The sequence below is a fragment of the Mus caroli genome, unplaced genomic scaffold (genome assembly GCF_978045245.1).
Source record: "Mus caroli unplaced genomic scaffold, Mus_caroli_1 scaffold_2, whole genome shotgun sequence".
In the NCBI taxonomy this organism is placed as follows: domain Eukaryota; kingdom Metazoa; phylum Chordata; class Mammalia; order Rodentia; family Muridae; genus Mus; species Mus caroli.
Genome location: NW_028227257.1, coordinates 77,755,908 through 77,778,601, shown reverse-complemented (window position 1 = coordinate 77,778,601; position 22,694 = coordinate 77,755,908). Strand labels below are relative to the sequence as shown.

The window sequence follows — 22,694 nt, the reverse complement described above, 5'->3', positions numbered from 1 at the left end:
GTGACTATACATCAAGAAAGACTTTACTATCAAAACAGAAACAATGTATTAAAAACTGTCAGAATATAACTTTGTCTCCAACACAAAATGAATTAACCAAGCCATTATAGAGATATTGCACTGACCATTTTAGATCATAGTGGCAAGTCTTCAAAGGGTTCATGAATTACCAAGAAACTAGGATTGAGAATGGTCTTAATTACTTCACGAACAGTCTATATTACTAACTAAATAATCCCCCCTGCCCCCAAAGCTGGATTAATACAGAATTTAAGGAGCAAACTGCAGGGAAATAGGCTCCAGAAGATGAAACTGTATTGTTTGTCGTCCATGAAACAAGTGCTCTGTTGGAAAGTAGAGCAGATGTCTGAACCGCATGCTTCCTGCCTCCTGACCACACTGCTCAGTCCCACTCATTACCTCGCCACACTGCTGGTGAGCTGCAGTGCTCACATCTACCAGCCTGTCACTTCGCAAAGTTGATGGAACTTAATCTTTTCAAGTCATTATTTAGGGGTGCCAACATCCTGCTGTAATAAATATGGAAATAGCCAAAGCTCTAAGTCATGAAGAGAAAAAGCTAAAATAGACTCCCATGGATCATATTACTTAGAAATGCAGAATTTTCTCAGCCATTGAAAATTATTTTAAAAGCTGTCAGAAGCTATGCAGAGCCAGTCCTCAAAGTGCTTCAGTGAAGCACTGGCTTTGGTTTACATGCCTCCCAGAGTCCTAGAAAGCACTGCCAACTGTTTCTTTGAATGTGTTGTCTTCCTCCTTCTCCTCAGTCTCATTTTATTCCTCTCAGTCCCAACTTCTGTTTCTAACCTCCCTCTGCTTTACCTTCCTATGTGGCCTGAAAACGCTCATCCTGCAGTTCACAAATCTGTGGGGTGTGGGGTTTTTTTGGGGGGAGGGGGTAAATGTGGTTCTGCATCCCTGCTTCCTTCCTCTTAGGGTGTCCTGATGCCTCTGCACACCGGGGGATGGAAGGATTTGTGGGCAGGGGTTGGGGGGAATTTAGTGCTACTGTTCTTTACACAAAGGCCTTCTCCCATCATCTTCAATGAAACAGCTCTCTTAGAGGATCTCAGCTTGTGCACAAACCTTTATTCAGGGTGGGCTTGTATGCATGCAGTTTATTCCAGGTGAACCTGAGGTATATAAGGACTTTGGAGAGTGGGAAAGAGTTTTCAGGGTAAATGAAAATCATTGGCTGGAGTTTAAAGTTCGTGAATGCCTGCCTCATTTGTATAAAGAGACATTCCAAGAATCATAGGTACTTGCAGGGCGGATCCTTATCAGGAAAAGAGGAAGTGTACAGGTCTGCCAAGGACTAGTCAGCCTTCCCTAGGTGGAGGGTGTGGGAGTCAGTTCAAGAGACAGACAAGGTCAGAGAAGGAGAAGCCCTGCTGGCAAAGGGAGGCCTCCATTTTGAGCAGAACTCGGAACTATCCGTTATGGTAGACTTCAACCTTTATAAGCAGGGTTTCCCCACACAAATCTTCTGTTCATGTCTTATAACACCCTCACCCAACCTTCAACATTATTTTTAATTTTATGGGCAACACTTTTCATGACTAGAACTTCCATTTGGCCCTTTTCATTGCCTGGTAGTTTTTTTTTATAGTATGTCTATGTTATCATTTTTAATTCCTTCTCTTATATGTTTAATAAGCTCAAATTCACATATTTTTGTTTGAATTTAGTAATTCTAACCAATGGCAGATCCTGGATGTCTACTTGCTGCTGGCCATGCTTACTGAATTTCACGCCCAGACAACTGCACATCATTAAGTCTGGGTCTGAGTTCTTAGCGAATGGGACTTGACCTTGGAATCCTGCATGGGTTATAGGTTGTGTCCCACCAGGATGACTTCAAAGGTATTAAAAGCTGAGTACCCTTTGCCTCAGCTAGGAAGTTCTCACTCACAAGGTCCCAAGTACTATAAACCTGAAGCCCATGAGAGAAGTTTCAAGGGAATGGGCATTCTCACTGCACAGAGACTGCCAGGCCAACAATAACTCTGTTGTCACACAGCACTGAGCCCTACTCATATTGATAGCTCACATTCTATCAGCAACCCACACCTGTGCCCAGACACCACTTCCTGTAACAGGCTGAGCATCCTGCCTTCAACGCTTAATGCAAAATCAAACCAGGCCCAAACCTGAATTTAACCATGGTTTCCCTTTTCCTACCTCTGGACCAGCTCACATCTCTCTTCCTTTCTCAGCAGTTCCAGGCCCGGGGAGGGCACATGGATTCACTTTCCACTTCCCACTCTGGCTGAATTCTTAGGGTCTCTCATGTTTAAGTCCATTTATTCTACAGGGACTAGTTAATCCGTAAAACTTTCCAGGGTCTCTGTCACATTCCACACTTTTGGATCTAACCAAGTGCTCACTAAATAACTGCTTACAGAGGCTGCCCAAACTGCTTATAACCAGGGAAGAAAATATACTAAAACATTCCCCACAAAGGAAAAGATCTAAGCGATGCTACCAGTCAAATGAAACTTCCAAGACCCATGAGCCATAATGTACCATAACCCTTACTCCAACAGCAGCCCAATTCATATGACCAAACCTCTGCTGTGGGGCCCCTTCTTGCATTTCTTAGTACCCAGATTCCTTCAAAGAAAGGCAGTCCTGTCCTAAACTACCACCACACTCATTTGCCAGGGTTCTCAACTAAATGCCTGCCAGCTCTCTTCCCGGTCTCCATACTTGCCATCATTACTGAAAGTAACACCACAAATGGCTCTACCTTCTGGAGTCAGAATAGAACCCTGTGAGACTTAGAATCCTCGTCTGTGTCCTACACACTGCATATGCTATCTGATGGACACTAGATTGCACCATTTAACAGTAGTGTTTGCTTTAAAGACACCTGTGCTAACTGCATCAATCACATGGGGGTACCATCCAAGTCCTGGCCAGAGCTAGTCCCATGCTCCTCCTTCTGTCCTTTCTTAAACACTTGCTTGATCAGCCCCCAAGACAAACACCAGGGAGCAGGGACCTGCTGGCCTACAACTTTTCAGTATATCTAGTGATCTGAATACAGGCTAAAGATCCGTCCTCTTTCCTTCAAAGTTAAACCCTCTGGAGCATGAATAAAGAGGATGGAGGTATAGTTAGAGATATGTAATAAGACACTGGCCAGTGGACAATATCTGGAGGGGTTACTCTTAGTACCAATGGAACAGTGACCAAAAGATGGAAAAAAGAAACGGAAAGCAGATCCCAGAGGGCCTTTCCTTTACGCTACTGTTACAGCTTTTCCTTCTCTGACACAGAACCACAACACACTCACCTCTTTGGCCTGGATTTTCAGTCTTTTTTTTTTTTTTTGTCTAAACACCATACTAGACCCTTGTGGTCTGGTGAAATGGCTGCTGTACACAGTTGACAAGCACAACTTTACAGACAGGTTTGTATCAAGTATTTTTAATAACTTAATAACACCAACAGTCAAATTCATCTGGTGATTTGGAAAAACTAAAGAATGATTTCTAACTTTGGAGTATACTGCAAAGGTACTAAGTACAACTTCTAAAGTGTGTGTGTACATATATGTATGTGTGTGTGTGTATAACAAAATTTCAAACACACACAGAAGAGGCAAGGAAAGTTAATGAAGTCATAGCATCAAGAGACTCATAGCCAGTCTTGTTGCATCTATTCCTGTCCTTAACCTCAGAGCTCCCACCAGTGTTACATTAAACCCAGTCACAGATATAGCATGATGCCAAGTCCTAGCTCTTGAAGATAACTGCAGCATCACTAAACTTCTAAAGAAAATGGTCCCTTCAGAGCATTAAAATTCTAGTCACTTTCAAAACTTCTCTTCTGTTTGCTTGGCTCATAGTCAATGTAAAGTCTACACACCGGCTTTAGTCTCAAGTCAGTTATGGTCTGCATGCTACTCTTGAATTTATGTGTTCTAGAAGCTAGCCTGTACCATTCCCTAGTCCGTGGCTTGTTGACTACTCCTCATGCATCCCGAAACAGGTTCCACTTCTTGCTGATATCCAGGAACATGGCAGGCTTAAATGAAGTACATTCAGTTCCTTTTCTGGTAGGACTACTTCACAACAGGTGAGGTATATTAATACCAGGAAGCACAGACTGCCTGACTGCCATTCTTACCATGATGCTAGCAGCCGGACAATCGCTAGCTACAGCTCTTACTTTATAACAGACTGTACAACAGTGATACACTGGCATTAGAATGACTTTTACACAACAGCCGAGGTATGCTGACAAGGAGACATTTCTTCTCATTGATTATTTGATTACCGTCAGCTACAGTTTGGGGAAAGTTGGGGAGAAGTAGCTGAGTCTTTCCATCTATTACTAGTTTCAAAATGAGTTCATTTCCTAGAATCCTCAAGTTTTTCAATCACTATTGGTTTTCAGTACTGAGAACTCAGGGTTCAAACACACTCTGTGTATACTTGAACACCAGTCATCATCCTTACTGATCCTTAAACAGCCCTACCTTTGGCTCCTGGTCTATAAAATTCCCTCTTAAGTTTTGGACCATGTCCTTGCTTTCTGAACTAACAGGCTATTCTAGATGCACAGGCATAGTTCCTGCTCTAGCAGGAGCCAATCTCCAGAGTTTCACTCACTTCAGTGGGAGCTGGAGTGTGGATGCTTTACAGCGGGTTGGTCTTTGTTTCTACACCTTTCGAAGAAAGACCTTGACAATTATTGTCACGGGGGTCTTTATTTACTCTCCGCTACTATTCATCTGTTTTGTCTGTAACCCACACCAAAGTCCAGGCTACCGAGATCCATCCACCTCCATTCCTTTGATGTAGTCTATAAAATACATATATGAGCCAGACATTAACACTACCAATCCAACCATCATAATGTAATCACTCATCCTAACAGCTCACGACTGTTTTTGGAGCTCCTTCAGCTAGACTCTATTAGGCATTTATAGGCAAATATATTGACATTTAAGATAGCCTTGCCAGCAACTAGATATATGTTTACCTGTTTCAATTTGACTCAACATTAGGGCACTTTCACATTTTAATTTTAAGATCACGCAAAATATGTATTTATCCTATGTCAAAGAGAAAAATAAATCTATATTCAGAGACATCTACCCTGCCTGTCTCCCCATTCTATCCTCTCCATTACAACCACTAACTGCCATTTTAAAGCTTTTCTCTTATCCCTTTCTGGGTGCTGATTCCATGATCTTTCATCTGCTAGGCAAGTGCTCTCCCACTGACTCTACAGTCCTTGGCTACTGAGGCCTGGGCACTGCCCTTCCTCTTTACTCTATCCTTGTCTCTACCCTGCTATTTTTCACTGAACATCTCTCCACATTAACAGGAGATATTGCTCACTTCTTTATAGTTACAGACGTTTTAAAAGTTAACCAACAGCGCCCAGCTCATCCTGACCAGCATCTGGGCTGCCTCCATTTTCTGCTAAAGAGGCAATAAACAGCTTCGAGAGTGGTGTTTTTTTGTCTTATTTTTACCAGTGTAGCACTGAGACATTTAGACTACTTTGCACTCTGATTTTTGAGAGCACTCACTTCTACCACTCCATCCATGAGTCAACTGGTCAAACTTCTACATTTCTGTCATGATATTGAAACACAATGTTTAAATAGCACTTGTTCGCTAATGTTTTTTAGATTAAATATCTTTTCCCTCTATATGTAAGAGTCATTCCGAATCCTTTTTTCTGTAACTCGCCTGTCATATATTGAATTTTTTAGGAATAGTCATACTTTGTGGTACACGCTACAAATACTGCTTTTTTTCAGTTTATCACTAAATTCTTTTTATTTGGCTTGCCATCTTCTCTGTTATATAAATTTATTATTATCGTTATTACTTTGTCTTATGTGTATGTGTTTCACATGTATATATGCATGTGTACAGCGTGTGCGCCTAGTGCCCATGGTGGCCAGAGGAAAGTGCTAGATCCCCAGAACTGGAGTCACTGGCAGTTGTGAGCTACCATTTGGGTACTGGGACTCAAACCTGGATCTCCTGGAAGAAGAGTCAGTATGCTTAACTGCTGAGCATTTTCTCAAGCTCTACGAAAACTTTTTCATCAAATTTAACACTTACTGCCTTCTTGACTATAGATTCTGAGAGGCAGAGAATTCATTATACTGTCAGCTATATAAGAATCTATCAAGCTTTTTCCTAGTACTTGTGACAAATGTTTTTATTTTTATACAGTATCTGACTTATTGATAATTTAGTCTTGGCACAACACGAACAATGAATATAATACTGTGTGTTTTCACACTTAAAACATCCATGAGTATTTACTGCCCCATTTTCTATTCAGTTCCACCAGTCTGTGTTTTGAAGCACCTACCACAGATTTAACTGTAGAGGCTTAGGGCCCAGTAAATAGCAAGCCACAGTCCTCCGCTGTTGCTGTTGTTTCTATTTTAAGTGTGCCCCTTATATTCTTTCTTATTTATTTGTCCTTTCTATTGAAGGCACTTTCCTAGTTCCAGGAACATATGCAGACACATACAAACACAACAAGGTTTTAAGTTAAGCAACATGAGAATGATTTTGAACCTAAAAGCCACAAAAAAGAACTAAATGTTGGAAGGGAAAGCCTTGAAGAGTTCACCATTATGTGACAGTGAAGAGATATGGTTTAACCCAGAAAACTCTGATATACCAACATAGTAAGTGTTTGTTCACACAAATCTACACCAACTAGCAAAGAAACACATCTGCTTCCTTCCTATCATGAATTATGTAAACTACATGGAACAAAATGAGCAAGTCATCAAGCAGGGAAGACATCAGGAACACAGCTGCTCACCTTCCTTTTTTAGCCATTTCACAATGTTCCCTTGTTCCATCGTAGGAGACAGTGATGGCATTAGGACCTTAATAGGATCCGCTGAAATTAAAAACAGGAAAGATTAACCAAACATGCACACAAAAATGCTACATACTCACATTCACATACCAACACAAATATTACACACACACAAATACTACACTATACATACATACATTCATACTACACACACTCATGTACTAACACACACATACAATGTCCCTCACAATCTATTGAAAAAGGACACACCAAAAGTACACTGCAAATTGGAAATGAAGTGACTACAGAAAAACAAAACATTAATACTTAAATATTTAGAATACGTTCAGATCCCTTTTCATGGCTAAAAGACACAGAACAAAAACGAGACAGGGCTCTAATGTCCTACAGCATAACAATCAGGATCAGATCTAATAATTTAACTTCTAATCCTATGCTATTCAATGTACAACTGTATTGGGCAGGAAAACCTACGACTAAAGCAGACCTTAGATCCCAATAGGTGCTATAAAAACATCCCCCTGACTCATGAGACCTCCAGGAAAGCATAGTTAAGAAACTACTTTCTCCTTAGATACCTAAAGGGGACACTATACAACCATCCAGCATCCTGCCCAAGAGGCTTCACTGTTTAGGGCCTCACTGGAAGTGCGTGAGTCTTTTACATTACAACTTATATAAAAGTTACTCTGGCAGAATGCCAGAGCAACAAATGCTGTCCCCAGAAGCCATCAATGTCTTTGTCCTAAAGGACTCTCAGAGGTCTGTGGCACAGGCTGCACCCATAGCAAACGTGGGGAGGACACATTATGCTTGCCTTCTCTTTGTTAATGTTACAGGGTTAAAAGCAAGAGCATTTCACACACATGTTTTAGGAAGTCAGATGTTTCCTTTTGGAAACCAACTGATTTTACTGTAGTTTCACATGGAAAATGCCTATGCCCCCCCACCCATGATAAAAGCATTTTCAGTCCTTTCAAGTATACAACAGTCACAGGAAAACTCTCTGCTCTTCATTCTCTCTGAAAGACCAGAAATGGCACTTATGCAATGTCTTCATTTTTTAAAAAATAATTTTTTGCTAGTGGAAAATGTGTGTCTTCTCAGGTCTTCCATGGTCTGGGTTCTAATCATTTTCCTTCCAAAGGCAGGTCCGCAGGTCCAATTCTTTCTGTTCCAATCACTAAGGCTCTGTAGGATTGAGGCAGCAATTCACACACAACCTCTCACCCGCAACCAAAAGGACCAAAGTCTAATAAATACAGGGCTGGACCGAGAAGTCCACCCAGATGTCCATGGTTATTAAGGCATTCCCCATTCCAATCGAGCCATCAGTGTTTAGACTCTACCTATTCATTTGACCTCTAGTCATCTGACTTTCAGTTGGTATCAGTCTTAAAAAGCTAGAAAAGTAGAATGGCCACTCATAATGGCTCAACAATGAGAGTCTAAACTACATGTCCTATTATAGCATTCACATTTTCAATCAAAAGACTCAGGTTCAGACCTCCTGCCTAACTTAAGGCTAGCTTCTACTATGCTATGGTACTTTGTGTCTCTGTATACCTTAATGTCCATTAAATGCAACCCATCAATTAATTACTGGTTACCGGTAGCCTAGGGATCAACCACAACAAACCAGACGGATTAACCACAGACGTATCAACTCCACATGAACATATTTTATAAGTCTAACAAAATACCTAATATACCTTTAACTTGGGCATATAGAACTGCAGCATTAAGAAAGCACTTTTACAAATGATGAAGAGTGTTTCAAATGCACTAGAGAGCAGTTAATCTCAAGCTATCTCAAGAGAACAGATATAGATATGTGCAGGAGAGCTAGTGAGCTAGCTTAGTACTTGAGAGCACTTGCTGCTCTTCCAGAGGACCAGACTCCCAAACTCACATGACATCTTATAACATTGTGTATCTCTAGTTCCAGAATATTTGAGGAGTTCTTCTGGCCTCTGAGGTCCAAGCATAAATGTGGTACACAGACATACATGCAGTTAGAACTTCTATACATTCAAAATAAAGTAAACAATTTTAATTTTAAAAATGAGGGGGAAAACAGATTCAATGGGTCTTAAAGTTATCAGCAAAGAGGCTGGAGAACAGAGGCATTCCGCTTGTGTCTACTCTGGCTTTCAGTAACTATCACAATAATTTCATTTAATTCCAAACTGAAGTCTAGTTGAAATAAATTACAACTACAAAACAGCTCTAAAAGTGTTTTTCTTAGTCAGACAAATCTTTGTGCACTAAAAGAATTAGGATTCTAGATAGGTAGAAATGATGCAAAGGTCTATGTACCACCTCAATACACTGTTATCTATGAGGAGACCATCAAAGTCTTAATTAAGCCAAGTGGACGAAGGGGAGCCTACTTAGAGCAAACACACATACACATGGTACAATTCCAAATTGCAATGATTGGACACTTGTAGTTATGAAAAATTTCGGCAAGTGTTCAAAAGTTAATACATGACACATTTTCAAGTAATAAAATGAGCCTTTAAATCTCTGATTACGGTGCAGCTGACTACAGTTTTTCATGGCTTACTAAACAAATGAAGACAACTGCTAAGGAATGTTTATCAAGCTCAACTCTCAACATTTATTTTTTAAACTCATAGAGACAAATGTGTTTAGGAATGTAAGAAGGCAACAAACTCTTACTCCTAAACCGATAAGAAGCCAGCCTCAATCTAAAAGCTCAGCTTTTTAAAAAGTCTCAATATGTTGCTGTTATTAAAAAGCTCAAGCCTGGCATTATGAGAAAGAACATGTCATGATCATACATATATTAATCTGCCAAATAGAATTCCACTTCAGAGAGGTGAAATAAAAGGGCACAGTGCTCCCACAATCCCATCTCCATTTGTGACAAATATTAAATCAGTTCTCTCAAAAGAGACTCTCCTGTATTTTTACATTTGGTTCAGATGCCACTGTATGGCTCATATTATTAATCTCCCATGATAATCTCCACCAAGAGACCTTCACATTTGCATTACTCCTGACATTAGAGACTGTATTATGAAATGTCTGCATTTATGAAGCATTATTTTCCAAAGTACAACATCAAGACCTCCAAAATTTTTATTGTAAATGTAAAACAAACCGTAACCGCTCTTCACACCCTTTACAGGTGAATTGGAATTGCTTCCCTGAATGATGACAATAAAATCTAAAAACCCTGCAGTAGATCACTGTCCTACTCTCCATGAAGGTGACAAAACCCAAACAAAGATATGTTGGACGTTGCCATTATTCAGTGCTGTCTCTTGACTGACTGTGCTGCCTTATTACAGAGAGTAAGATGTGCCATACATACATTCTGACGACGCCACAGACTTCCTGCCAGAAATGCCATTTCAAACCATGAGCTTATTAACAAGAGTACAGGTTTCGTCCTAATAGATCCTCTGTAGATGGGAACATTATACACTTCTTTCCCAAATGTATTCTTTTTTCTTGATAGAAAAAGTATATGATCATAAACTAGGCTTTAGGTATCAGGCCTACACATAGCTACCACCTGCCCTTTGTGGCTGTACTCGGCTCCCTGGAATGGGATTAAGCCTTTCCGGGTGCTTTAGATAGTATTTACAGAGCCCCTCTTCATGCCAGCGAGAAGTACATGCTACACTCCTGTCCCACTGAGAAGGCTGGGATGTGCACCAACTACTTCCTACTAATATCCACTTCCTAACTGTGAACAGACGAAATATGCTCAACTGGTTATACGAGTTTACATAAAATAACACCTGACCATATTTGATATTTTGTAGTGATTCACTGCTTGTTCATTTTTATAAAGCAGCTAAGATTATTTCAAACTGGTTGGCAAGTGAGCCAATATACAGAAATTATAAAACATTAAAAATATTAAGATGACTACGGTGTTGTGTTTTTAGTATTTTATTTTGAAACGTTAACTTTTAAGAGTAAATGTCTCACAAACCATTGCAACTATTTTACCGTCTGTCTCATAAGAACACCACAATAAATGACATTGGAACGTTATTGCTTGATATATAATATTAGCTCTATGAACAATTTATCACTAAATTCGAGTGATTTCTAAGTTCTTTTAGATCTGTTCTGTCAATTTTCCTACAGTAAAATTCTGACTTTAATTTTAAATGTGGCACAATAATCTGAATCTAATTTATTTTCTCTAACGTATGTTTTTATCCTGGCAACAAAACTCATATTTCAGCAAAATCAATTACATTACAGATTTAAGTTCTTAACATATACAGGCATTCTAAAAGGTCACTGGATCAACAGAGAAATTAATATAAACAAACTCTTAAAATACAAATGCTGAACAAACTGCTTCCTGGTATTATTAGTATGAAGTAGACCTAAGCTCATTACACTATCGAAAGTAATTAAGGACATACAGTACAGCCACGTGGCACACTCGACCCCATTTACTGACTGTAACCTAAGCACACAAAAACCATGAAATGAACAGGCCAAGACAAAAGAAAACTGCCCAGTACTCTCATCTCCAAAGCTGAAACTCATTAATAAAAATGCATCTTTAAAATTGCTATACAAATAAAGCAATCCTGCCATCTGCAGGCTGAATGGACTACAGCAGAACAAAGGACAGGCGACTTAGAGCCAGCACAGGCCACACAACAGCAAGACTGCAGCGCGAATAGAGGCTGTTTCAGAGTCTCTTTAAAACAAACCACTGAAAATTCCACCAGAGAACTCCTAAGCCTGATAAACAGCTTCGGTGAAGTAGCTGGATATAAAATTAACTCAAACAAATCAATGGCCTTTCTCTACACAAAGAATAAACAGGCTGAGAAAGAAATTAGGGAAACAACACCCTTCTCAATAGTCACAAATAATATAAAATATCTTGGCGTGACTCTAACTAAGGAAGTGAAAGATCTGTATAATAAAAACTTCAAGTCTCTGAAGAAAGAAATTCTAGAAGATCTCAGAAGATGGAAAGATCTCCCATGCTCATGGATTGGCAGGATCAACATTGTAAAAATGGCTATCTTGCCAAAAGCAATCTACAGATTCAATGCAATCCCCATCAAAATTCCAACTCAATTCTTCAACGAATTAGAAAGTGCAATCTGCAAATTCATCTGGAATAACAAAAAACCTAGGATAGCAAAAACTCTTCTCAAGGATAAAAGAACCTCTGGTGGAATCACCATGCCGGACCTAAAGCTCTACTACAGAGCAATTGTGATAAAAACTGCATGGTACTGGTATAGTGACAGACAAATAGACCAATGGAATAGAATTGAAGACCCAGAAATGAACCCACACACCTACGGTCACTTGATCTTCGACAAGGGAGCTAAAAACATCCAGTGGAAGAAAGACAGCATTTTCAACAAATGGTGCTGGCACAACTGGTTGTTAACATGTAGAAGAATGCGAATCGATCCATTCCTATCTCCTTGTACTAAGGTCAAGTCTAAGTGGATCAAGGAACTTCACATAAAACCAGAGACACTGAAACTTATAGAGGAGAAAGTGGGGAAAAGCCTTGAAGATATGGGCACAGGGGAAAAATTCCTGAATAGAACAGTAATGGCTTGTGCTGTAAGATCGAGAATTGACAAGTGGGACCTCATGAAACTACAAGGCTTCTGCAAGGCTAAAGACACCATCAATAAGACAAAAAAACCACCAACAGATTGGGAAAGGATCTTCACCTATCCTAAATCAGATAAGGGACTAATATCCAATATATATAAAGAACTCAAGAAGGTGGACTCCAGAAAGTCAAATAACCCCATTAAAAAATGGGGCTCAGAACTGAACAAAGAATTCTCACCTGAGGAATACCGAATGGCAGAGAAACACCTGAAAAAATGTTCAACATCCTTAATCATCAGGGAAATGCAAATCAAAACAACCCTGAGATTCCACCTCACACCAGTCAGAATGGCTAAGATCAAAAATTCAGGTGACAGCAGATGCTGGCGAGGATGTGGAGAAAGAGGAACACTCCTCCATTGTTGGTGGGATTGCAAGCTTGTACAACCACTCTGGAAATCAGTCTGGCGGTTCCTCAGAAAATTGGACATAGTACTACCGGAGGATCCAGCAATACCTCTCCTGGGCATATATCCAGAAGATGCCCCAACCGGTAAAAAGGACACATGCTCCACTATGTTCATAGCAGCCCTATTTATAATAGCCAGAAGCTGGAAAGAACCCAGATGTCCCTCAACAGAGGAATGGATACAGAAATTATGGTACATTTACACAATGGAGTACTACTCAGCTATTAAAAAGAATGAATTTATGAAATTCCTAGCCAAATGGATGGACCTGGAGGGCATCATCTTGAGTGAAGTAACACAATCACAAAAGAACTCACACAATATGTATTCACTGATAAGTGGATATTAGCCCAAAACTTAGGATACCCAAGATATAAGATACAATTTGATAAACGCATGAAACTCAAGAAGAATGAAGACCAAAGTGTGGACACTGTGCACCTTCTTAGAATTGGGAACAAAACACCCAGGGAAGGAGTTACAGAGACAAAGTTCGTAGCTGTGATGAAAGGATGGACCATTTAGAGACTGCCGTATCCAGGGATCCATCCCATAATCAGCTTCTAAATGCTGACACCATTGCATACACTAGCAAGATTTTGCTGAAAGGACCCAAATATAGCTGTCTCTTGTGAGACGATGCCGGGGCCTAGCAAACACAGGAGTGGATGTTCACAGTCAGCTATTGGATGTATCACAGGGCTCCCAATGGAGAAGCTAGAGAAAGTACCCAAGGAGCTAAAGGGATCTGCAACCCTATTGTTGGAACAACATGATGTACTAACCAGAACCCCGGAGCTCTTGTCTCTAGCTGCATATGTATCGAAAGATGGCCTAGTCGGCCATCAATGGAAAGAGAGGCCCATTGGACTTGCAAACTTTATATGCCCCAATATAGGGGAATGCCAGGGCCAAAAGAATGGGAATGGGTGGGTAGGGAAGTGGGGGGCGCTATGGGGGACTTTTGGGATAGCATTGGAAATGTAATTGAGGAAAATATGTAATAAAAATATTAAAAAAAAAAAAAAAAAAAAAAAACAAACCACTGCTTGCAGGCTGTCTTTGCACCATGCTACTTTGCTGTGGTGCCAGGAGAATTACTGAGAGATCACAGGCAGGCTAACAAACAGTCCAAAGACAATACATGATACCCAGTCGCCACCTACTGTTTGCATATAAGCAAAGAGTAAAACAACACACCTAAAACGACAACTGCTATTGAACTCTAGTAAGTTTTGGGATAAATTTATGAAATTTCACTCCCTGCCACAAAACTTATCTAACACTGAGGGGAAAATGGCCTTGAATTTTCATTTTGAAAACAGAAATCAATCAGAAAGTGGAGAGCAATAGTACACAACTTTGGAAGTAGAAAAGTAACAGTTACCCAAAAATCTAAAAAGACCCTACACAGCTGCATCTTAAGTTGAAAGTCACCTCAGGGTGAACAGAGGGGAGGTGGGTGGCTAGGTGTCTCAGCCCCATGCTAGGTACCAACCATTCCCATCCCATTCAACAACATACAGGACTCTTTTCTCTAAAGAAAATTTAGAATTTAGGTTCAACCTACTCGTCTTGGGATATACAGAAATGAAAAACTGAAGTCAACTGAAACATTAGTTGATATGAGTGATATTACATTTGTGGAGTAAAAAAGTTGTACAGGACAGCAATTCCTGCAGGAAATGAAAAACAAGGGTAATAAGCTTTTAAAATATGGGATGCCTCTGAGGCACACAGTATACATTTAGTACAAGCAGTGTCTGTGAAATAAACAAGTATACAAAATAAATGCACCAAGTACTGAAAGACGAGAACTCTAGTGACCAGAACTCACCCCCAGACAATGTCCAAGATGCAAGCAGGAGGGTTGGCTAATTAATGCCAGAGGGAAGCTGAGAGTCAAAACCCCTGGCTTTTAAGGAAGATGACTGGAGAAGAGGAAGACATGGGGAGAGATCTACTATAGGGTTATTAGCCTCTATGGTTATTTTGCCATATGCCATGTGTGTGTATTACTGTACTAAATGAAATATTTTCTTATTTAACAAGTATATACATATTGATAAAATAAAGCATCAAGACTAGAGAGTAGCACTAAACTACCTGGGTCCAATTACAGCTCCACTGTCTAAGATGCTTTATCATTCTGTACTTCAGCTTCCTCTTCTGTACAACCACAATGTACATTTTCATAAAGAAATGAATGATGAATACAAAGTCATTACGATGGGCTCTGGAGAGGACTAAGTCCCCACTACTTATTATTGGCAGGCAGCATATTTTTGATTGGCACTTAGAAGATGGATTCCGGGGGCTTATGTGCACTGAAATACTCTATAGTATTCTAGAGCATCACAATTCCTTCCTGGAGCAATGAGAGATGGAGTCACAGGTGGCTTTCACCTTCCCAGCCTAAGCTCTCCCCTCCTCCAGCCATAATCACTCAGCTAAGCTACATTAACTCCTGTATCTGCTCTATTTCATCTCTATGCTAACTGTTTCTCTCATTAAAAATCACTGACAAGTGTTTTATCTTCAATGTTACCACAGCTAAATCCTAAATTTGCCGTTTGACAAATACCCATGGAGTGGTCTGTTTTGCCAGCCTATGCCTAGGCAAAATCAGAATTTTGACCTCAATGAAATTATATATATATTAGATGGAAATATTTTCAGAATATTCCAAGGGAATACTTTAAAAATCTGTACTCCAGTAAATTGGAAAACTTTAAAGAAATTAATAGATTTCTGGACTCAGCCAAACCACCAAAATTCAAATGAGGAAATTGAGATGATGGAGATGATGATGATGACGATGATGATGATGATTAGGAGGAGGAGGAGGAGAAGTAAGCTAGGGCCACATGAATTCACAGCAGAATTCTACCAGCCACTCAAAGATCTGCAGCCAGTTCTTCTTAACTATTTAAAAAGACAGCAACAGAAGGTACACTCTCAAACTCTTGTAAAGTCAGGTGATTCTAATATCAAAACCTGATAAAGACACAGCAACAAAGAGAAAACTCTAAACTAATATCCCTGATAAAGAGATTAAAAAATGTTTGGTAACATACTTACAAACAGAAAGCAGACATACATTCACTATAATCAAGTTGGCTTTATCTCTGAAATGCTGGAAAGTCTCAATATATGCAAGTCAATAAATGTAATAAACCACATAAATGGGCTTAATAGACACAGACAAATCCTTTGACAAAATCCAACATGCCTTCATAATAAAATTATTAAGAGAATTAAGACTAGAGGGAATATATCTCAACATAACAAAAGCTATATATGAGAAACTCATAGCCAACATCATCATAAATGGAAAAAAGTTTGAAGCAATTCTACTTAAGTCACAAGTGAGTCGGGGATGTTGCTCTCCCCACTTCTTTTAAGTAATATACTTGAAGTGGTAGCTGGGACAATAAGGCAAAAGAAGGAAATGAAAGAAATAGAAATAGGGAAGGATGAAGTCAAACCATCCCTACCTGCAGAGGTCATGATACTATACATTAGAGATCCCCAAACTTCTACCAGAAAACTTCTAAAATGATAAACATTTTAGCATCCCCAGCAATGTGACAGGATACAGAATCAGCTTGCACAAAGCCATAGCTTTGCTATATGCCACCAACAAACACAAAGAAAAAGATTATTGACACATTCCCAGTCACAATAGCATCAAAGAAAATAAGATAGAAATAAACCTAACCAAGCAGATAAGGACCTCTACAGTGAAAACTCTAAACCACTAAAAGAGAGAGAGAGAGAGAGAGAGAGAGAGAGAGAGACTAGAAAATGAAAAGACAGCCCACTCATGGATTGGCAGAATTAATATTGTGAAATGACCATTTTACCACAAGCTATTTACAGATTCAATACAACAACAATCAAATCTCCATCTCATTTTTCAGTTATAGAAAAACTATCCTAAAATTCATATGGAACTACAAAAGACCCCAGAAAGACAAAAATAATTCTGAACAAAAAGAACAATGTATTTCAGAGCCATAGTAATAAAAACAATATACAAAAGACACACAGGCTAATGGTGAAGACTCACACACAAACACATGTAACTCCAGACAATTAATATCTGACAAGGATGCCAAAAACCTAAGCTGGAGAAAAGAAAGCATCTTCAACAAATGGTGCCGGGAAGACCAGATGGCCATAGGAAATTAGACCCATATCTAACACCTTGGACAAAAACTAACTGCAAATGGATCAAAGAGCTCACTGTGAAACCTGAAACACTAAAACTGCTGAGAGAAAACATAGGCAGTGTCCTCCATGATACAGGCGTAGGAAAGGCTTTCTGACGGAGTCCATTTGCAGAGGATTTAGAGCCAACAATTGACAAATGGGAACGCAGAAAACTTACAAACTGAAGAAGCAGTCATCAAGTGAAGAGGAAGCCCAGAGAATGGGAAAGAATCTTTGCTAGCTCTTTCTCTAACAGAGGATTAGTATTTTCATAGAAGATAGATTTTAACATAAACATTAAATCCGACAGACATGTTTAGTTCAAGGTCAGCCTGGGCTGCAGAGTAAAAACCTTGTCTACAGATACAATCATCAGGAGCTACACTTGACTTCTCTGAGTGTAGACACTGTGTTTGAACTATTCTACGCTTTAGCATGGAAACTTTTATATTATGTCATACAGTGGTTATTTAAGACTCTGGTGAGCCTTAGCTTACTGGGGATCCCCTGAGTGAACCATATGGAGCCAGAATCGATGCAAAAAGCCAAGAGGGATTTATTGTTCCAGTGCACTGGGGTTGTCCCAGACCCAAAGAAGAGGCAGTGACCCCAGCAGGCCTTTCTGCCAGTTTTTATATGGTTTCCAGGGGCGGAATAGAGCATCAGCAACTAGACACAATATGACTGGCAGAACAATGAACCCTTTAAACTAATTGGTCTTTAGGGAATGAGGTAGTAGGGGCTTACTCAGCCTCTCCTTTCTGGCCTGCATGCTCTCTAACCTGTCTCTTCCAGAAAAGGGGTAGGGGCGAGTCTGGTGGAATTTTCTAACAGCTGAGCTGACTTCTTCAGTTACTAGTTCAAATATTAAAATGATGGAAGAAATAACGTCTAACAGCTAAAGGGAAGAAGTCAGTGGTGTGGGGCTATCATCTGTTTGTTTCTCTCCACACTATACTGAGTGGGTTCCATCAACTGAGCTCAGCCTATGGGCAGAACAGTGAGGACACTGAAGGGAGAGAGAGAAGAGTGAAGTCAGGGTAGTTCATCCCCAGCTCCCTGCTTACTGAGGGGTCACCAGGGCATGGCTGCATCCTTTACTGTAGGACACAGCATCTCAGAGGTCTTCCCAGCTGGCTCCCTTGAGGTCAGTGCTCTGACCCTTTAATAGAGTTCCTCATGTTGTGGCAGCCCCCAACCATAAAAATACTGCAACTGCTACTTCATAATTGTAATTTTGTTAATGTTATGATTCATAATGTAAATATCTGTCTTTTCCAGTGGTCTCTGGCGACCCCTGTGAAAGGTTCGTTTAACCCCCGAAGGGGTCTCTACCCACAGGTTGACAACCACTGCTCAAGGCAGTGGGGACAGCACCTTGTTCTAAATAGCACCCTGAATTCACAAAAATGTCACTTACTAAATTCTCCTCCAATTACCTTTTAGAATCTACTGTTTCCCATTTGTATTCTCTCAATTACATGGAAAGACTTGGGAGAAAGGCATTTACATGATGAAGAAAAGTTCTTCCCTTTGAGGAAAGAGTCTGAGCAAAAGAAAGCAGAGGCAAATGTTTCTTTTTTCATGATCCTACATGCATGAGTGACCTTAAGCACCCTGAGTCAGGACCCCCATTACTGGGCACACTGTGGTCACTTACAGGGATCACTTAGCCATTATTTATTTATCATTGGAATTTCTAATTAAAATACATCTTTCCTGTTCTCAGGTTTACTTGGTAGGTTTGTAGAGGAGCACAAATAAACACTCTGTAGAAAATAGCCAAGGTGTTCCTGGAAACAGGGTGGATGGTATTTATAGGTAAATTGTGGGTGGGATCCAAGTCCCTTTGAAATACAAAATTTTGCACATGTGCATTTTTTTCTGAAAAAGGTATGTGTGTGTGGGGGGAGGGGTGGTAGCTTTGTGTCAGTTTTCAAAGATATGTGCCCCTCTCAAAACCAGTGACAGTAAATTCCCCACAAGACTGCCTTGGATGCTTGCTTGCCAATGTCAGCTCTCCCCTAGAAATATTTCTGTAATGGGAGAAAGTTCTTATGTCGTTACAGAAAAGTGGGGTGCAGATACCAGCCATGGTAAACATATTTTCTATCTCAGGGTCATTAACACAGCTCATTCCCTTTAAATGATCTGTTGATACCCCAGCACCACTGATGGGTAGAGGGAACTGAACCCAGGGCCTTGTGTTGAGAATTTCACTATGTACTCCAGGCTGGCCTCAAACTCCCTGTCCTTCATCCTCCTGCCTCCACCACCAGCTTGTTGACTGTTTCCTACATGCAGAGTAGCCAATGCACATTTTAAGGAAGGCTGCTGGGAAGGTTACGCAGTTTCCTGCAGTAGAAGCTATGTCTTCACACTGAACGCTCCAAAGGCTTCAGATGAACTTCCAATGGCTGGGATGGGCTGCTTGGCATAAATCATGAAAATGAAAATTTTAAGTGGATTCCAGTTTATTCTGCAATCTTGCAAAAGGGCAAAAAGAAATCATCACACCACTTACTTTAGCAAAAGAAATGGACATGGGTGTCAGAGTCAAGGATCTACGCAGTTTATTGTCAAAAACAAGTAAAGATCAAGGGAACGCTAAGGAGGCAAATTAGAAACCTAGGACTGTAGTGACAATTTTGGAGTTTTGGTTTCTTTGAAGACATAGAAAAATTATAAGACTACGTTTTCACTTTAATCCCAGGTGTGCGGTATGGGGCTGCTTTGGGCTGTCTGAAGCAGCAGCAGCTGACTATGATTTGCCTCATGCTCTAGCAGAAGTGTGATTTTAACAGCTGCAGATCGTTTCTGCAATTGTGTAACATTTGGAATTCTGGAGACTTTTCAGATACATAAATGCATGGGTCCTGAGAGGTAGAGTGGGTTGGATGTTGGCTGGTATTGGTCATGGTTTGATAAGCAGTAGCTGCACAAAGAAGAAAAAACATGAACATTAGATATCTTCACAGTGAAGATCAAACTTGCCCCCAAGGAATCTGACACCCTTAATCAGCAGGAAGTACTCTAACACTAATGCCACACCCCTTCCTATTCCTGATTTTGCTCAGAGATCTCTTTCCTTTCCTCTCCTCTTTTTCTCTCCTATCTAGTGTTAGGGGGTTGAAAGTGTGGAAAAGGGATGGAGAAGGGTGGAAGAAAAAAAGAACCCACCAAGTAGCTAAAGACCAGTAACACATGACAGCAAAACATAAACATTTCTAAACTAGGCTGAGTAATTCTGCTACTGCTCTTGTGGTCTAAAATTGCATTTTTCCAAAAGTATGTGAAATCACTGTTACCTCAGGACTGTTATCAAAGTACTATTACACAGTGTAGTTTGTATGCCTCACTCGCAATACAAAGAAAAGGCACAAGTGCTCACTTAGGATAAACACAGTGACTAAAATGTTAGCAAGCTAGAGCTTCTCTGCTGTCTATAACCTGGGTATGATAGGCAGTGTTGGTGCCAGGCAGACAGGTTGAAATTGATTATTGCTAGAGCATATACCATGGATGGAGATGAGTTAATTCATGTTAATTATTGAGAAGACTGCAGAGTGTTAGGGAAGCTCTCAATGAATATTATATTACTTCTGAACCTGTTTCCCAACTGGTTTTGCTATCCAAGGCTCATTTTAAAAACGTATTTTGTATTAAATCTTTGACAATTTTATATCTTCATAAAATGAATTTTCAATATATTCACCTCATACTCCTCCCTCTCAATCCCTTTGTAATCCACCCCTCACTCTCTTATCCACTCCCAACCTCAGGCACAATTTTTTTCACCCATGGAGTCCAGTTTGTGCTGTCCATATACAACTAGGTTTGAGGCCATCCACTGGATTGAGGTCAACCTACCATGAACTAAACCCTAAAGGATTCTCCTCACCTAACAGCCATCAACTGACATTACACTAAGGTAACTTAGTGACCCCCCACTCCCACGCTGGAATGCTGACTGGCTTGACCTTGTATAGATCCTAGATAGGTAACTTCAGGGCTACGACTTCATGAGTGCAGTGTTCCCCTTGGGCCCAGACAACACTGTTTTAACCCAATACTTTCTGGTTCATAATCATTTGTACACACCCCCACCAAGGCTCAATTGTATGTTTTTAATGAACAAGAAGGGGCTTAAAGTTGGTGACTTTTTAATCAAAACAAATTCAATTATTACAGAGTCAGTAACTGGTTCATAAATCAGTTCTGCCCAATACAACACAAGGGGATTTGGTACAGTAGTAACCAAGTATGCTAGCTTGGTTTGGTTTGACTTCCTCTTTTTAAGACACTAATGCTATCTATCATGGGGCACTACTCTTCTGGTTTCACCTAATTCTAACCTTCTACGCTACCATTATCAAGTGGATTTGGGTGTTTAGTTGCCAACATATAAGTTTTCGGAGAACATATTCAAATTCCAGGAGTGTATGAAAAGAATGAGTAGAAGTGATTGCAAAACACAACGTTCCACCTTGACGCCTGGGGTAATGCTTAATACCTTAGTAAAATCCAAGTCTCTGGCTCACCAAGTGGCTCGACAGGTAAAAGAGCTTTCAGCCAAGAATGGTGGCCTGAGTTCAGTCCCTGGAACCCAATGATGGAAGGAGAGAACTGAATCCCACAAGTTGTCCTCTGACCTTCAATACATGCTGTGGCACGCCTATCCCTACCCAAATAAAAGAATAAATAGTTAAAAAAAAAATGTAATCCAAATCTTGTCTTTTCTAAAAGCATAACAACAGAGAATTCCAATGCTGTGTCATTCTGTGACTAACACTGGCTTCTGGAGTCCCTGCTGTGCCTTCAGGCTGAAGGACTGCCACTTTTTCCTCTGCACACGTCTTGCCTCATCATGGACTTACTTCCTAGGGTACACTGCATATACCACTGAAAACCTGTCTTCACTGTTAATCTCTCCCAAGTAGTCTATAAATACTGTAAAAAAAAAAAAAAAAAGATGTCAAATAATTCAGGATTGCATGTACAGAATTAAATATGACTGTATATCTGAATGGGCCATGTGACAGAATTCTGAGAATGTGTTTTGGTCAGGAGATCACACTTTGTAAGTAGGCTGTCACGTGCCCACTCTCTGATAGACATTTGTTCCTTTACGAAATCAGACAAGAGACAAGTAACACTGCTTTCTCAATAAGCATTTCAGTTGAAAAACTGAAAGAAGGGATTTGTTAAGCATAAATACACAGAGCACTGATTAGTGCACTTACAATACAGCTGCAAGGCTTCATTTTTCTGAACTTTTGTAGTTTTACACAAATAAACAGCAATAATACCGAAGTTTTAGATCATTAGAACTCAATAAAAAATTCTAAGAAGTGTTAAGCACACAGCCCATGCCATAACTCACAAAAGCAGCCAACAAATCCCCTTTAGGGAAAACAAAGCAAGAGTACTTCCAAATTTACAGATTTTAAAATCCTACATAAGTATGTGAAAGAGAAGTGGGTTCACTAAATGCATCTAATTCAAACGGTCTCTGATTATACAAAAAAACAGCTTAGTTTTATTAAAGTACGATTTCTACTC

The 22,694-nt window shown here is 40.0% G+C and overlaps 1 protein-coding gene across 1 annotated transcript in view; it reads right to left on the bottom strand.

Moving 5' to 3' along the window:
• The window catches only part of Pdhx (pyruvate dehydrogenase complex component X), a 57,524-nt gene that overhangs the window by 32,535 nt on the left and 2,295 nt on the right, over nucleotides 1-22,694 (bottom strand). Inside the window, exon 2 of the mRNA XM_021151849.3 lies at nucleotides 6,835-6,915. Coding sequence (XP_021007508.1) covers nucleotides 6,835-6,915 — 81 coding nt within the window. The remainder of the gene's footprint in view (nucleotides 1-6,834; nucleotides 6,916-22,694) is intronic.